An 18,553-nucleotide genomic window follows, 5' to 3' on the forward strand; every position below is an offset into this window, starting at 1 on the left:
CACTGCGCCACCCTGATTGCCCTGGTAAAGACATTGCTGGAATTCAACAAAAATTGGGGTTTTTTCTGGTCTGCATTGGGAATTGTTCTCCAGTCAAACCAGAAAATTGCCCACTGCAACCACATGAGCAAATCTTGAATACAGACAAGAACAGAGATCCTAAACCTACCCCAATAATCCCAGGGCTGGACAGACTACATAAAAAGTGCCAAAGTGGTCAGAGTCAAATAGCAACTTCTTGAAGTGCTGCTACAGCAGGCATGGAAAAACTTTAGCTCTCCGGGTGTTTTGGACATCAACTTTCATAATTCCTAACCGCCTACTGGCTTGTCGAAGACTTTCATGGCTAGAATCAGTGGGTTGTTGTCGGTTTTTTGGGCTATATGGCCATGTTCTAGAAGCATTCTCTCCTGACGTTTCACCTGAATCTATGGCAAGCATCCTCAGGATGCTTGCCATAGATGCAGGCGAAACGTCAGGAGAGAATGCTTCTAGAACATGGCCATATAGCCCGAAAAACCGACAACAACCCAGCCTATTGGCTATTAGGAATTGTGGGAATTGAAATACAAAGCACCCGGAAGGCCGAAGTTTGCCTATGCCTGTGTTACAGGGACTGCCATATCTTGTTTTGGCTTTGGTGACTCCCAGGACCTCAGTCCTAGCTATCATGTTTTCTTATCCATTTCTGTGCAGCATAAGGGACCTGAAGGGCCTGGAGAGAATACCTGACAATATCATACAACTTAGGAAGAGGCAGAGCACACACAGGGTCATTATCAAAGAAGTGTGGTCTAACATTAATCTGTACCAAAGTGGCAAATGGCTAGATCTTGGAGGAAGTGGAAGGTAAATCAGACCAGGCTGAACTTGAGCACCAAAATTCAGGATAACAAAACACAAAACACATACAAAATAGGAAACATTTTAGAGTTAACTCCATCCCTACAGGGGAAAGAAAAGGACACTGTAGTTGCTGCAGGAGCCCGGTGGGTTTAGGAATCCTCTCCAGAGAAGCAGCCTGCACCAAGTTGGTTTGCAGCAGCACAGGAAACATTTCAAGATGACGGAGATGCAAACAGCAAGGGGAGGCTACTGCTAGCAATTCCCCTAAGCTTTGCTCCCACCGTTCTCGCTTGAAATAGGAAGCCCCCTTGATGTCTCTCACTTGGGCAGGAGGAGGGGCAACCCACACAGCATGACCTTGGTCACCTACTCTTGGGGGAAGAAGCAGATTCCTGGTGGTTTACTTGATGTTCTTGAGCAAGGCAGTCCGGGCATTGACCACAGCTTTGAAGGCATCCTCACTGCCAGGAGCCATGCACTTGTCTGGGTGGAGGAGCACCGCCAACTTCCGGTAAGCCTTGTTTACCTCGTCCCTGGAAGGGAAACAGAACACGCATTCATCAGGAGTTGTCACCACAATGAAGGAATGGGACTGGAACTCTGGCAGAAGTTGGATCACTGGACTCAAAGTTGAGGGTACTTCATACAAAACACCATAAGGCAGCGGTTCTCAACCTGGGGGTCGCGACCCCCAGAGGGTTCATTTGGCAATTCTTGAGGGGTCGCAGACTGCCTCCTTAAGCCCTGCCTCCTCATGCACACCCAATGCGTCATCCTCAGGGTGCTAAAAAGGAATAGGGCTGGTGGAGAGAGCGCACGCCCAGGGGCCGGTCTTCCCCCGTGCGCTTCCCAATTTTGGGAGAGTGATGTGCTCCAGCGTCTACAAACACGCGGGGGAAGAAAGTTGGTGCAGGGTAAACGCTTCCTACTTTGACCCTGGGTGTGTGCTCCCTAAACTGGCCAAATCCCTCCAGTATTTTCTGTTGATCATGGGAGTTCTCTTTGCAAAGTGTGGTTCAATTCCATTGCTGGTGAAGTTCAGAATGCTCTTTGGTCGAAGGGGAGCTATAAATCCACACAACTGCAACTCCCCAAATATCAGGGTCTATTTTCCCCAAACCCCTCCAGTATTTTCTACTGATCATGGGAGTCCTCTTTCCCAAGTGTGGTTCAATTCCATTGCTGGTGAAGTTCAGACTGCTCTTTGATTGAAGGGAAACTATAAATCCACACAACTGCAACTCCCAAATGCCAGCGTCTATTTTCCCCAAATCCCTCCAGTATTTTCTGTTGATCATGGGAGTCCTCTTTGCCAAGTTTGGTTCAATTCCATTGCTGGTGAAGTTTAGAATGCTCTTTGATCAAATGGAAACTATAAATCCACACAACTGCAACTCCCAAATACCAGGGTCTATTTTCCCCAAACCCCACAAGTGTTCAAAGTTGGGCATATTGAGTATTTGTGCCAAATTTAGACCAGATCCATAGTTGTTTGGGTTCACAGTGCTCTCCAGATGTAGGTAAATTACAGCTCTCATAAATCACTGTCAATTTCTCCCAACCCACAGCTCCTTCTCCCACTCCCTGAACCTAGTTCTCTTTCACTGGCTTTAACAATGGTCTATTCCTCCTCCATTACCTTGTAGCCCCCGGCTTGACACCCAGCATGTCCCAGCTGTCCTTGCTGCTGCGGATCCTTCGGATGGTGTCTGCTTGCTCTTTTGTGAAAGTGATGCTCATGCTGGCCACTGGCCGCTTCCCACCATTTTCGCACAAATCAACAATGGCTGAATAGAAAGTCTGCAAGCACAAGGGATTCTAGAATTAGCACGTTCTTATACTTGGCCACTACTCAACATTATTCCACTTCTACACCAAAATCTCCAGAAATTGTCATAGTGTCTCAAAAGCCATAGAAAGACTGTAGATTTGGTGTATGTGCTGGTACGGCTGTACCAGGAGCTCCAACTTTATTTTCTTTCTGTTATCTGTTTGCAGTCATATGGCAGGCCTCCTGTCCATCATAATTAAGCTTTGGTTCCGCCCCTTGTGCAGGGCTCTGGGAGGGAAGGGAGCCATTTTTTGGGCAGTCTCACATAAGGAAGCTAAACTATAGGACGTAGACCAGCTCGTCCCGTAGAAAAGCTTCTTTTCTCAAGAACATCCGGGGAAACAGAAACAGAAATTCCAGGGAAAAGGTCCCAAGGCTCTGACTGAGAGCTCACAGCCTCTCAGCCTCACAGCAATCAGAGGGAAAACAACCCTGAGGTTTTCAAAGAATTCTCTGAGGGAGGACAGCACTACAGACGCTTTACTAGAAGCGTCTATTCACAAGCGACTACATGTTGATAATGAAAGATGGCGACTAACAAAGTACAGGACTAAACATACAGGCAAATAAAACATCCTGCCCTTCCGGCTGGTTCACTCCCTTTTTCTTCTCTGGGCAAAAGAATTTCTGTTATTTCAGTCTCAAGGACTTTTACTCTCACTGCCTCTAGTGACTACAATTCTAGCACACAGCTGAACATAACTGAATCCATCTTTGAAATACAATACTAACACATTGCAATACTAACACATTGAAAAACATATATGTGAAATAACTACAACTATCCTGACAAGATCCACAGAACTCCATCTGAAATATCTACAAGCCTCGGCTGGTAGGTCTACTCGATACTCAGACGCATTTGGAATCAGTAGTAGGACCCACACCGATGAGGCATAGATGGTAAATAGCCTGGGAGAGGTTAAATAGGGTTTTTTTTCCTACAGAGAAAGTATAGTTAATTAAAGTCAGGAACCAGTCCATTGAGGACTAGACTAAGAAAGCCTTGAAGTGTTGTTTGAACCACTGAAGATTTGTTGTTTGTTCCATGATAAAGACTTTGTTGTATCATTAAAGACTCTGAAGACCATTTCTTCAGAAAAATCCCTGAGAACCTCTCTTTAAGGCCCCCTGGCTTCCCGCTGGGCTTAAAGTATACGTCCTATAGAAAAGACACCTGCTACAGGCCCAGCGCGCGACAGAACAGTGTGCAAGTCTAGAACACTTAATCCTTCAAGATCTTCAGCTGATTAATAATGCACCTAAGCATTATAAGCCAGGAAAACTCATGTTCTGAGCCTTGGATACATGCCACTAACATTAGATTGTAAGTTCACGGCTGAACCATTTTTTTCCCTCAACACTGCATTGACGAAATGCAGGCATGAGGTGAAATGTAGCCTTTTTCATACAGAGGCTGCAAGGTATCTCCCAGAATCCCTCACCACAGAAAGCTTACAGGACACTGGATGCCCAAGAGAAGGTTGATGCAAACAGCATTTTTTTTAGCATATCATTTTTTTACCTGGAACATCTCATTGATTCCCTCGCCCGTTTGAGCAGAGGTCTCAAAATAAAGGAAGCCCCTGCTTTCTGACCACAGCCGGCCTTCACTTTCATCCACACAGCGGAGCTTGGAACAGTCAATCTGAAACAGAAATGGAAAAAATTGAGCTAGTGCTTTCTGCCAGGACTGTTGTTGCTGAGATGTTCTCTGATGAGGAGGATGATGGGATTCAGATTCCTGGCTCTTTTTCTGTGCCTCAGATATCTGGGCCTGCTTCTAGGTCTTTTTCTGAGGCTCCCACAGACAGTGCAGAGTCAACACAGCGGTTCTCAGAAGAAAAGAATTTTAACGAAGTAGATAGCGAACAGATGGAGAGGCCTTTGCCTCCTTCCCACACTGATAGTGAAAGTGCAGAAAGCCTTGATAGTGACCTGACCCAGCAGGCCCGTCTTGATTTCCGGGTCAGGCGGAGTTCTCGCCTGGCCAGCCGACGAGAAGCCAGCTCGGGGAAAGGTCATCGCAATGCTTTCATGTTGATGAGAGCATAATGTTTTCATGTTAGAAAGGTATTTAGGCTTCTTGCAAACGAAGAGAAAGTGTCAGTTCAACGTAGCTTATTAGCCTGGAAACTTCATGGAATAACCTTAGCTGGAAAGCAACATGCTTGGGATTTTTTGCATTGTGATTCTTGGGGCAATTGTTTCATTACTTGTACCTTGGACTATGTTTTGAACTTTGCTTAAAGGATTGTGCCTCTTGTTTTTACCTGAAGATCTGTGGAACTATATTCTGCATTTAACCTACATCTTTGGAACTTTGCATTGCTTATTCTTTATTTTGACTTGGACTTTTCCCTCAACAAACTATAAAACTACAGCTCTTGTGTGGTGGTGTTTGGAAGCAAGGCAAAGCTTACTCTGAGTTTCAACAAGGACCAACATTGCAAGCAAGGAAATTATTACACCTTATTTCCTCTTAGAAATAGTTACCTTGTTGGCACAAACCACAAAGACAATGTTCTCCATGTTGCCATGCGGTCCGAGTTCCTGCTTCATCTCAGCAAGCCATGAATCAAGAGCATCAAATGACTCCTTCTGCCCAACATCATATACTAGGATTACACCTTGGGTGTCTTTATAGAATTCATTGCGGACCTAAATAGAGCAGAGAAATGAAGCCAGTGAACATCGATCCCGCCAGCGTCACAAACACGTTTGTTGGGGACAAAAGGCAGGGCCTTCTCAGTGGTGGCCCGTCGGCTATGGAACACCCTTTCCTGGGGACATTAGATTGCCCCCTCCCCCTTAACATTTCAGAAAAGAGTCAAGACTTGATTGTTTGAGCAAGCATTTGAAAAAGCAAGGTAAAAGACTGAGGAATTAGAACTGGACGGCGAGATGGGACAGTTTTTTATTAAGAGACGCAAATGATCTATGTTTTAATATTCTTGTTATGGTTTTATATTATGTGTTAATGTTTTTTAATGTTTTATGGTGTTTTTGGGCATTGAATCATTGCCACTGTAAACCGCCCTGAGTCACCTGAGCGCTGAGAAGGGCGGTATACAAATACAGTAAATAAATAAATAAATAAATAAACATTATTGAACAATATTTATTTATTTACCTTACTTATATACCGCTGTTCTCAGCCCGAAGGCGACTTACAGCGGTTCACAACAAATACAAACAGCAAAAATTCAGTGCTACAGTATAGAAACAGTTAACAACCTAACACATTACACAATTAATAAACAGTTACTACAATACCCATTCACTGTCGTCTCGTCATCAAAAACATGTTCCAGATTCGTCATCCATTGTTCCATTCCAGTATTCATTAACCAATCATTGCACTAATTATTCGAACGCCTGCTCAAACAGCCAAGTCTTCACTTTTTTGCGGAATACCATTAGAGATGATGCTAGTCTAATGTCCATAGGAAGAGCGTTCTACAGCCGAGGAGCCACCACCAAGAAGGCCCTATCTCTCGTCCCCGCCAGCCGAGCTTGAGAAGCAGGCGGGATTGAGAGCAGGGTCTCCCCGGAAGATCTCAAAGTCCTGGTGGGTTCATAGGCAGAGATGCGGTCGGATAGGTAGCTTGGGCCGGAACCGTTTAGGGCTTTAAAGGCCAATGCCAGCATTTTGAATTCAATAGGATGCTCCATGGGTAAAAGGAATCACAGCCACCATCAATCAACAGTGAGGGAGCCTGGGATTTATTGATCCCTTGTGTCCAAAGGTGCCTGCTTAGGCATTTTCAATACTTAAGTATAATTTATATTATAATTTATTTTAAGAATTAATGTCAACAATATTAATTATATTTAATTATATATTAATATTATTATTTTGTAATTCAATGCATCAATTGAGTGTTGCTATGGTAAATGTGTCTGTCTGGCAAATGATCTTCACTAGAGCTTATTTTTGGGATTGGACTGCTATTATGAACATACTGAAAAATCATGTTAGGGTTTATTTTCTGGTGATATTCTTTTTTAGAGAAACAGTTCTGACCCAACTTACATGTCCAAATGCATCTCCCCTTAAGATCGTCTGGGGAGGCCCTGCTCTCGTTGCTGCCTTCGTCACAAGTACGTTTGGCGGAGACGAGAGACAGGGCCTTCTCGGGGATGGCCCCTCGGCTGTGAAACACCCTCCCTATAGATATTAGATCGGCCACCTCCCTTTTAACATTCCGGAAAAAAGTAAAGATGTGGCTTTTTGAACAAGTGTTTGCCAAGTAACTGACACAGGAAAATGGAATGACTAGACAATGAGTCCGGACAACATTTTTAACAAGGAGACACTATGAATTTATATTTTACTAGCTGTACCCGCCACGTGTTGCTGTGGCCAACCTTCCCTCCCTCTTTCTCTCCTCCTTTCTTTCTCTCCTTGCTTCCCTTTTTTTCTTTCATTCTCTCCTTCCTTCCTTCTCTTCCTCTTCCCCCCTTATCTTTCCCTTCCTCTTTCTCCCCGTTCTTCCTTCTCTACCTATTCTTGGACTGCAACTCCCAGCAGTCCTCCTGATCAATCTATCTACCTACCTACCTCCATATCTACCTTATCTATCTGGAGAATTGCTGGGAGTTGCAGTCCAGAAATAGTAAACTGGAAATATGTATGGATTGGGGATGATTTCAAGTCCAAGGAGAAGAAAGCTTGGAAGCAGCAAATCTCTGCATCCATGCCCTGCTTTCTCATTTACCTCATAGAAGAAGGGGTGTCCAGCCATGTCAAAGATATTCACTTTGATTTCTCTGTCTCGAACCTGCACTCTGAAGAGAAGGGAGACACTGGAATCAGGCATACCAAAGACTTTCTCATCTATACTGTACCAAATTTGAGATACATATAGATAAAAATCAAAGCATGTTCCTACGTTCCGCCTCGTAGTTTAAGATCCACCAGGGAGTCCCTGCTCTCGGTCCCACCAGCCTCGCAAATGTGTCTGGTGAGGACGAGGGACAGAGCCTTCTCGGTGGTGACCACCCACTTGTGGAACTTGCTCCCCAGCAAGATTAGATCGGCGTCCTCCCTCCTTTCCTTTAGGAAAAAACTGAAATCGTGGTTTTGGAACCAGGCATTTGGCTAGCGAGCATAACAGCATTTTGGAAATTGAACTGGAACATATGATTGTAATAACAATGGAAACGGCTGTATGATTGTATAACTAATGTTATTGTTTTTAATCTATTGTGTATTTTATGGTTTTATATTGTTACTAGCGGTCCCCTGCCACGCATTGCTGAGGCCCAGTCTGATGATGTGGAAAATAAAGTAATGAGAAAGTGTTGGTTTCTAATATATGTAATTTATTTCTGCTTGTGTGTAAACGTTATTTCTTGCTGTTTCTTTGCCAGTGTTGATGTGGAAATTGTCTGGTTTGCCTACTCTGGAACATGCAACATAGAATTGTCCTCCTTTAGGGGTCCCTTTCAAATCTTTGATACTGCATCTGTCATATACATGTGTGTGTGTGACTGGCTGGATGGCCCTTTGTCAGGAGGGATTTGATTATGTTTTCTTGCCCTGGTGACTGTATGGCCTTAAGGCAGCATTTCTCAACCTGGGAAGTCAAGACCCCGGGGGGGGGGGGGTCGGCAGGGGGGTGTCAGAAGGGTCACCAAAGACCACCAGAAAACACAGTATTTTCTGTTGGCCTTGGGGGTTCTCTGTGGGATGTTTGGCCCAATTCCATCGTTGTTGGGGTTCGGAATGCTCTTTGATTGTAGGTGAACTATACAACTCTCAAATGTCAAGGTCTATTTTCCCCCAACTCCATCTGTGTTCACATTTGGGCATATTGAGTATTCCTGTCAAGTTTGGTCCAGATCCATCATTGTTTGAGTCCATAGTGTTCTCTGGATGGAGGTGAACTACAATTCCAAAATTCAAGGTCAATGCCCACCAAACCCTCTCAGTATTTTCTGTGGGTCATGGGAGTCCTGTGTGCCAAGTTTGGTTCAATTCCATTGTTGGTGGTGTTCAGAATGCTCTTTGATTATAGGTGAACTATAAATCCCAGCAACTACAACTCCCAAATGACAAAATCATATTTTTTTGAGGGATGATCACTCCTTGTGTTGTGAGACATTTTTTGCCAAATTTGGTGTGATTTCGTTCATTGGTTCTTTTGTTTTTAAGGTACTCATTATGCACAGAGCATTTTTATATATAATATTGTGATATTGCGGCATCAAATTGTTGCCTGTGTTAGCTGCTCTGAGTCCCCTGTCAGGAGTTGAGAAGGCGGGGTAGAAATGTTGTAAATAAATAATAAAATAATTGATGGACCTGGACCAAACTTGGCATACATTCTCCTCGTTATCTAACTTAAAAGAATTGAGACGTTGAATTTAAAGAACCCCCCATTTCGGGCCGAGAGTTAAAGGAAAGAAAAGGGAAAAAATAGATTGGATGACTAGGCAAATTGGCCTTCTGTAATGTGAAAGGGAACAAAGCGCATTGGCTGCTACTAGGTGATATGTGGGTGAGCGGAATGGAGAAAACGTATGAAGGGAAGGAAGGAAAGAAAAAGAAAGGAAGAGAAAGTAATGAAGGAAAAGATGAGAGAGGAGGGAAAAAAGAAAAACAAGAGAAGAGAAAGGAAGGAAAGTATGAGGGAAAGCAAGGGAAGAAGGAAAGAAAGGAAGCAAAGCGAGAGGGACAAAACAACAAACAAAATGCAAACCTAGACAACAATGGATATATATATTCACTACTTTTCTATGGCACAAAGAGAGGCATGGCCGTGTTCTGAATCCCCAGCACAAGTGAATATTGATATGTATACTTAGGGCTTGATAAAAAGTTTCAGAATTAATTTGCAAAGAGAATTAAGGCAAATGTATGCAAAGGGACATCCACAAAAGCTATTTCTGCCAATATCATTGCACCAAAATAATGAATGACTGCAGTAGAAGACCAAGTTTTATGTCTTTCTTCCCCACACAGACACAGGTTAGCTGGGTTCTCATCCTATTTTCAGGAGATGTTATATTTAATTGCAATATATTGCAAAAGGATGGTACTTACTTGGTGACACCATAATCAATGCCGATTGTTGCAAGGTATTTCGGCACAAACCGTTTCTCACAGTAGCGCTTTATAATGCAGCTCTAAAAACAACAACAAAAGAACAGTGAATATTATCAAAAGTGCTCAACAGACTACTGAGCTCAAAGGAAGCTGTCTCCTGCAGGGCTAATTGCTAGATACACCTTTTAAAATATACGCTTCCTACTTGTCTCTGAGACTATTAAGCTTGAAACAAATTCAAGTAATTACAGTAATTTTCATTGACTTCTAAACAATGAAAACCAAGGCAGATCTTGCCCTACTATATATTATTTATATATTATATATTATATTAACTACAATATATCATATAAATGTATTATAATGTATTTTATTGCTTACCAAAAGCAAAGCAGACCTCACCCCACTATATAATATTACATGGGGAACGGTTCCGGCCCTAGCTACCTATCTGACCGCATCTCTGCCTATGAACCCACGAGGAGTTTGAGATCTTCCGGGGAGACCCTGCTCTCGATCCCGCCTGCTTCTCAAGCTCGGCTGGCGGGGACGAGATAGGGCCTTCTCGGTGGTGGCTCCTCGGCTGTGGAACGCCCTTCCTACGGACATTAGACTAGCACCATCTCTAATGGTATTCCGCAAAAAGGTGAAGACCTGGATGTTTGTGCAGGCGTTTGAGTAATTTAGTGCAATCTGGTAATGGAACATAGGAATGGAACAATGGACGACGAACCTGGACTACGCTTGGATGATGAGAAGATTGGGTACGGTTGTTTTTTGTAATAATTGTGCATTGTAATTGCTTATTGGTAATTTATGGATAATGTGTTAAGTCAATTGTTATATGTTGTATGGAACCACTGCTGTTTCTACTGTTTTTACTGTTTGTGAACCGCCATGAGTCGCCTTCGGGCTTGAGATACAGCGGTATATAAGCAAAGTAAATAAATAAATAAATAAATAAATAAGTCCAACAGAAACACAAATTAAAATACATTGCATTTCAATAATTAAAACAATAAAACCAGACAACAGACATCTTAAAAACGTAAGAACAACAATAAGCATCAACCAGTAGCCGAGAACAATGGGTGTGTTCAGATCTAGGAGGGTGGGACTAGGTCTAGTGCAATACAGCTGTAAGAGTGAGCGGGTAATAAAGTGCCACAAGTTCAGACAATGAGTTAGGGCTAGAGGGGCCTAGTCAATAGATGAACAGATTAAGCAAAGGCAAGTTGAAACATTTATTTATTTAGTTATTTGGGGTTCTTTTACCCCGCCCTTCTCACCCCGAAAGGGACTCAGGGCGGCTTACAAAAGCAAAGGCACAATTTGATGCCTGCATCCAAGGTTTCAGGTCTTTATGGAAGGTGGACAGGGTGGACGCTAATCTAAACTCCCTAGGGAGAGTTCCAGAGCTGGGGGCCACCACCGAGAAGGCCCTCCTCCTTGTTCCCACCATCCATGGGTTACTATGGGGAATACCATTGCTTTAACTATGTTGATTTTCGTTGCCAGTGTGATCTCTCTACTCTTATTATATTTAACTATTTTATAACAATATAAATATTTACCTATGTTATTTATATATATATATATATACACACACACACACACACACACATAATATTATATTATATAATGGGGTGAGGTCTGCTTTGTTTTTGGTGGGCAATTGATAAAATGTAATTATTATAATAAATATATAGGCTAGGACACTAAGATCATCTGGGGAGGCCCTGCTCTCTGTCCCGCCTGCATCACAGGCGCGCTTGGCGGGGACGAGAGACAGGGCCTTCTCAGTGGTGGCCCCTCGGCTGTGGAACGCCCTGCCTGCAGGTATCAGATCGGCCCCCTCCCTGCTGGCGTTTCGGAGGAAAGTGAAGACCTGGCTGTTCGAACAAGCATTTGATTAAACAGTGTAATTGAACATAGGAATACAGAAGAATGGATGACGAGACTGGATTCTGATTTTACTGTTGAGGCGCTAATGATTGTTATATGGATGTTTAATGATATATGTTACAATTGTTTTCAATTGCCCTATACTTGTCTCGTGATGTTTTGTATTGATGTTGTTCACCGCTTTGAGTCGCCTGAGGGCTGAGAAAAGCGATATATGAATAAAGTATATACATACACGTATATATATATATATATTATAGTGGGTGGAGGTCGGCTTTGTTTTTGGCTGGCAATTAGTAATAATTATAATACATACATTATAATGCTCAAACTTCCGTACAGTGGCCCTTACTTCTCATGCCAGTAAGGTAATGTTCAAGATCCTGCAAGGAAGACTCCAGCAATACATGGAGCGAGAGTGGCCAGATGTTCAAGCTGGGTTTAGAAAAGGCAGAGGAACAAGAGACCAAATTGCCAATATCCGCTGGATAATGGAGAAAGGCAGGGAGTTTAAGAAAAACACCTACTTCTGCTTCATTGACTATTCTAAAGCCTTTGACTGTGTGGATCATAATAAATTGTGGCAAGTTCTTGGTGGGATGGGCATCCCAAGCCACCTTGTCTCTCTCCTGAGGAATCTGTACAAGGACCAAGGAGCAACAGTCAGAACTGACCACGGAACAACAGACTGGTTCAAGATTGGGAAAGGCGTACGGCAAGGCTGCATCCTCTCTCCCAACCTTTTTAACTTGTATGCAGAACACATCATGCGAGGATGTGCGGGGCTTGAGGAATGCAAAGCTGGGGTGAAAACGGCTGGAAGAAACATTAACAACCTCAGATATGCAGATGACACCACTCTGATGGCCGAAAGCGAGGAGGAGCCGAGGAGCCTTCTAATCAAGGTGAAAGAAGAAAGCGCAAAAGCCAGGTTGCAGCTAAACGTCAAAAAAACCAAGATTATGTCAACAAGAATGATTGACAACTGGAAAATAGAGGGAGAAAATGTGGAGGCCGTGACAGACTTTGTATTTCTAGGCGCAAAGATGACTGCAGACACAGACTGTGGCCAGGAAATCAGGAGACGCTTCCTTCTTGGGAGGAGAGCAATGTCCAATCTCGATAAAATAGTCAAGAGTAGAGACATCAGAATGGCAACAAAGATCCATTGCCTAGTCAAAGCCATGGTATTCCCTGTAGTCACCTACGGATGTGAGAGCTGGACCTTAGGGAAGGCTGAGCGAAGGAAGATCGGTGCTTTTGAGCTGTGGTGTTGGAGGAAAGTTCTGAGAGTGCCTTGGACTGCGAGAAGATCCAACCAGTCCATCCTCCAGGAAATAAAGCCTGGCTGCTCACTGGAGGGAAGGAGACTAGAGACAAAGTTGAAGTACTTTGGCCACATCATGAGGAGACAGCAAAGCCTAGAGAAGACAATGATGCTGGGGAAAGTGGAAGGGAAAAGGAAGAGGGGCCGACCAAGGGCAAGATGGATGGATGGCATCCCTGAAGTGACTGGACTGACCTTGAAGGAGCTGGGGGTGGTGACGGCCGACAGGGAGCTCTGGCGTGGGCTGGTCCATGAGGTCACGAAGAGTCGGAGACGACTGAACGAATGAACAACAAAATATAATATAATATAATACAATATAATATAATATAATGTTATATTGTGGGGTGAGGCCTGCTTTGTTTTGGGAGAGGCAATAAATAAAATGTAATCATTATAACATATATATATATATATATATATATATATACATATATATATATATACAATGCATACAGTATGCATGAAGCCCTGTTCCTTCTGCTTTGCTCTTTTCCCAGAAGCCTTTGCTCTCCCCCTTCTCAACTGAGAGCCCATCCAAAGCCATCAACATCAGCCAGATCCGAGGGCGGCGCCTGATTGGTGGCCCCGCCTGCCACTTCACCCCAGAGGGCCAATGGGAGCGCTCCTCCCGCCTTCTCCATAGAGAGCGCATTCCCCACCTCAAAGACATCAAAAAAAGCCAGACCTGAGGACGGCTCCTGATTGGCGGCCCCGCCTGCCACTTCGCCCCCGGGAGCCAATGGGCACGCTCCTCCCGCCTTCTCCATTGAGAGCGCATTCCCTACCTCAAAGACATCAAAAACGGCCAGACCTGAGGGCGGCTCCTGATTGGCGGCTTCGCCTGCCACTCCGCCCCCGGGGACCAATGAGAGCGCTCTTCCCGCCTTCTCAATTGAGAGTGCATTCCCCACCTCAGAGATCAAAAACGGCCAGACCTGAGGACGGCTCTTGATTGGCGGCCCCGCCTGCCACTTCGCCCACGGGGACCAATGGGAGCGCTCCTCCCGCCTTCTCCATTGAGAGCGCATTCCCCACCTCAAAGACATCAAAAACGGTCAGACCTGAGGACGGCTCCTGATTGGTGGCCCCGCCTGCCACTCCGCCCACGGGGGCCAATGGGAGCGCTCCTCCCGCCTTCTCCATTGAGAGCGCATTCCCCACCTCAGACATCAAAAACGGCCAGAGCTGAGGACGGCTCCTGATTGGCGGCCCCGCCTGCCACTCCGCCCACGGAGCCAATGGGCGCGCTCTGCGCCTGTGCTCACCTTCCCCGCCTCCGCGTTGCCCATGGAGATGACTTTGATCCGCAGCGCCTTCCGCGGCTCCCTGCGCTTGGTCTCCATTCCCGGGGAAGGAGAAGAAGGAGAAGAAGGAAAGGCGCCGGGCCTTCCTTCTCGGGTCTCGGCCCAGGCCCAGGATTCCAGCACCACAGCGCCAGGCAGGCCCGATCCACAGCGCCTCCAATCTCCGCGATCTCGCGAGAGTTGCATCAGATACCCTCCCCTTTGGCCAGAGCCACCCAGTCTCGCGAGACTTCTAGAATCCTCGCCTAGAAGAACCAACAACAATCTACACTCTGTCCTATTCTCGCGAATGTTGCAGAATCTCGCGAGATTGAACCAAAATTGACAATTCTTTCCAGGGTTATGAGTCAATGCAGACAAATTGCAGAATTAATGCTGTTTGGATATCAGTTTAATTTGCAATAGCTGAAATGCAATGGAATACAGGGAGTTATTCAATTCCCTGCATTCCATAACCTTCAGCCCTTGAAGTTAAACTGGTATCAAACTGCATTAACCCTGCAGTGTAGATGCAGCCGTACTTTCATTGGTAAAGCAATGCGCCCTCAAAATTTGGCATTTAGAATTATACAATCAGATATTTGGAAGAGACCTCCTGGGCCATCCAGTCCAATCCCATTCTGCCAAGAAGCAGGAATATTGCATTCAAAGCACCCCTGACAGATGGCCATCCAGCCTCTGTTTAAAAGCTTCCAAAGAAGGAGCCTCCACCACACTCTGGGGCAGAGAGTTCCACTGCTGAACAGCTCTCACAGTCAGGAAGTTCTTCCTCATGTTCAGATGGAATCTCCTCTCTTGTAGTTTGAAGCCATTGTTCCATGTCCTAGTCTCCGACGAAGCAGAAAACAAGCTTGCGTCCTCCTCCCTGTGGCTTCCTCTCACATATTTATACATGGCTATCATATTTCCTCTCAGGCTTCTCTTCTTCAGGCTAAACATGCTGAGCTCCTTAAGCCGCTCCTCATAGGGCTTGTTCTCCACACCCTTGATCATTTTAGTCTCCCTCCTCTGGACACATTCCAGCTTGTCAATATCTCCCTTCAATTGTGGTGCCCGGAATTGGACACAATATTCCAGATGTGGTCTAACCAAAGCAGAATAGAAGGGTAGCATGACTTCCTTAGATCTAGACACTCGACTCCTCTTGATGCAGGCCAAAATCCCATTGGCTTTTTTTGCCGCCACATCACATTGTTGGCTCATGTTTAACTTGTTGTCCACGAGGACTCCAAGATCTTTTTCACACGTACTGCTCTCGAGCCAGGCATTGCCCCCCATTTTGTATCTCTGCATTTAGTTTTTCCTGCCAAAGTGGAGTATCTTGCATTTGTTACTGTTGAACTTCATTTTGTTAGTTTTGGCCCATCTCTCTAATCTGTCAAGATCGTTTTGAATTCTGCTCCTGTCCTCTGGACTATTGGCTCTCCCTCCCAATTTGGTGTCGTCTGCAAACTTGATGATCATGCCTTCTAACCCTTCACCTAAGTCATTAATAAAGATGTTGAACAGGACCGGGCCCAGGACGGAACCCTGCTTGTGGCACTCCACTTGTCACTTCTTTCCAGGATGAAGAGGAAGCATTGGGGAGAAGCACCCTCTGGGTTCGTCCATTTAAGATGCAGCCGTACTTTCATTGCTAAAGCAATGCTCCGTCAAAGTTTGGCATTTACACAAATGATCAGCCGCTGCCAGAAGGGACAGAGAGTTTAATCTATGCTGACGATTGTGTCATCACTGCCGAAGCAGGGAGCTTTGAAATGGTTGAACAGAAGCTCTCCAAAGTTTTAGGTGCTCTAACTGCCTATTACAGGGAAAACCACTTGATTCCTAATCCATCTAAAATATAGACATGTGCTTTTCACCTTAAGAACAGAAAAGCATCTCGAGGTCTGAGAATTACCTGGGGAGGATTCCCACTGGAGCATTGCAGAACGCCAAAATACTTGGGAGACAATAAGGAAGGCTGAGCAACCTTAGATATGCAGATGATACCACTTTGATGGCTGAAAGTGAGGAAGAGTTGAGCCTTCTGACGAAGTTGAAAAAAGAAAGTGCAAAAGCTGGGTTACAGTTAAACATCAACAAAACCAAGATTCTGGCAACCAGACTGATTCATAACTGGCAAATAGAGGGAGAAAACGTGGAGGCCGTGACAGACTTTGTATTTCTAGGTGCAAAGATGACTGCAGACGCAGACGGCAGCCAGGAAATCAGAAGACGTTTACTTCTTGGGAGGAGAGCAAGGACCAATCTTGGATTACTGTAATGCACTCTACATGGGGCTGCCCTTGAAAACGGCCCGGAAATTCCAATTGGTACAATGGGCAGCAGCCAGGTTACTAACTGGAGCGACTTACAGGGAGCGGTCAACCCCCCTGTTTAAGGAGCTCCATTGACTACCGTTCATTTTCCAGTCCCAATTCAAGGTGCAGGTTCTTACCTACAAAGCCCTGAACGGTTTGGGACCCGCCTACCTGCGTGACCGCATTTCTGTGTACGAACCCACATGATCTCTTTGATCATCTGGAGAGGCCCTGCTCTCGCTCCTGCCCCCTTTGCAGGCACAATTGGTGGGGACGAGGGAGAGGGCCTTCTCGGTGGTGGCCCCCCGACTCTGGAACTCACTCCCTAAGGATATCAGGCATGCCCCAACATTGGCAGTCTATAGGAGGAGCCTGAAAACATGGCTGTTCCAGTGTGCCTTCCCGGAATAAGGAAATAATTCCTAGCAATATGTCCTCAGAATGCAGTTTAACTATTGAATTGCATTGGACTGCACTCCCCTCACTTCTTTAAAACACTCCTACCAGATATATCCTACCTTGTTCATGCCCAGCATTTATTTTTTAAATTTTAAACTATTACATTTGGCCCAGCCATAGGTTTTTAAATCCTTGTGTGTTATTGCTTATATATGATTTATATTAATTTGTACTGTACTGTATTGTTTTGTTTATCGCTTTATTGTTTTATTGATGTGTTGTTGGGCTTGGCCAAGCCCCTTGGGGAGATGGTGGCGGGGTATAAATAAAGTTTTATTATTATAGTTTTATTAAAAGACAGTGAAGAGTAGAGACATCACACTGGCAACGAAGATCCACATAGTAAAAGCAATGGTATTCCCCATAGTAACCTATAGTTGTGAGAGCTGGACCATAAGGAAGGCTGAGCAAAGGAAGGGAGACGCTTTTGAACTGTGATGTTGGAGGAAAATGCTGAGAGTGCCTTGGACTGCGAAAAGATCCAACCAGTCCATACTTCAAGAAATAAAGCCTGACTGCTCATTGGAGGGAAGGATTTTAGAGGCCAAGATGAAATGCTTTGGCCACATCATGAGAAGAAAGGAAAGCTTGGAGAAGACAATGATGCTGGGAAAAATGGAAGGAAAAAGGAAGAAGGGCCGACCAAGGGCAAGATGGAAGGATGGCATCCTTGAAGGGACTGGCTTGACCTTGAAGGAGCTGGGGGTGGCTACAGCCGACAACACCATATTTACTCGATTCTAATCCTCACCTTTTTTAAAACTAAATTGCCTCCCCAAAATTAGGGTGTGCATTATATGTACATAATATGGTAAATACTTTTTTTGGGTTCCAGGGTTTTGAAATCTGAGGTGCGCATTAGATTTGATGGCACATTAGACTTGAGTAAATACAGGATATCTATATATCAAATGTGTTAAAAATATTATTTTTTCACATTTATTTTTTCAATATTTATTTTTTCCAGAATCAACCTTCCCTTGACTGAATTTTCCTGTACTCTCAGGGATCGGTTAAAAAATCGGGTGCCCATGCATCCTCCATGATGACATGATGGCAACAGTCTTGGACAGCAATGGCTCCCAAAGTGACCCATTTAAGGTGGAAACAGGTGTCAAACAAGGGATGTGTTATTGCCGCAACTTTATTCTCCCATCTTCAAGGCTATGATACTTCACCTTGTTGACAGGAAGCTTCCCACCGGAGTGGAAATCATCTATCAGACAGGTGGCAGGTTATTTAACCTCAGCAGTCTGAAAGCCAAAACCAAGGTTACAACAACATCTGTTATAGAACTCCAGTATGCTGATGACAATGTCGTCTGTGCGCATACAGAAGAAGACCTACAAGCCACTCTAATCACCTTTGGCCTGTCTTTGAACATTGAGAAAACCAAAGTGCTCTTCCAGCAGTCACCAGCCAACCCCTCTCCAATGCCAGCGATACAGCTTAATGGTGTAGCATTAGAAAATGTTGACCATTTCCGCTCCCTTGGCAGCCACCTCTCCACCAAAGTCAACA

The 18,553-nt window shown here is 44.7% G+C and overlaps 1 protein-coding gene across 1 annotated transcript; it reads right to left on the minus strand.

Annotated features, from left to right (window-relative positions):
- Nucleotides 1-909: 909 nt before the first annotated feature.
- Nucleotides 910-14,455, minus strand: DNAJC27 (DnaJ heat shock protein family (Hsp40) member C27). The gene is made up of 7 exons (XM_060754674.2): nt 14,232-14,455; nt 9,729-9,811; nt 7,399-7,468; nt 5,174-5,338; nt 4,203-4,325; nt 2,486-2,646; nt 910-1,379 (listed from the first exon to the last, which is right to left on the minus strand). The coding sequence occupies exons 1-7, from the start codon at nt 14,307-14,309 to the stop codon at nt 1,247-1,249; spliced, it is 813 nt and encodes a 270-aa protein (XP_060610657.2). The 5' UTR covers nt 14,310-14,455; the 3' UTR covers nt 910-1,246.
- Nucleotides 14,456-18,553: the final 4,098 nt, after the last annotated feature.

The sequence above is a fragment of the Anolis sagrei genome, chromosome 1 (genome assembly GCF_037176765.1).
Source record: "Anolis sagrei isolate rAnoSag1 chromosome 1, rAnoSag1.mat, whole genome shotgun sequence".
In the NCBI taxonomy this organism is placed as follows: Eukaryota; Metazoa; Chordata; class Lepidosauria; order Squamata; family Dactyloidae; genus Anolis; species Anolis sagrei.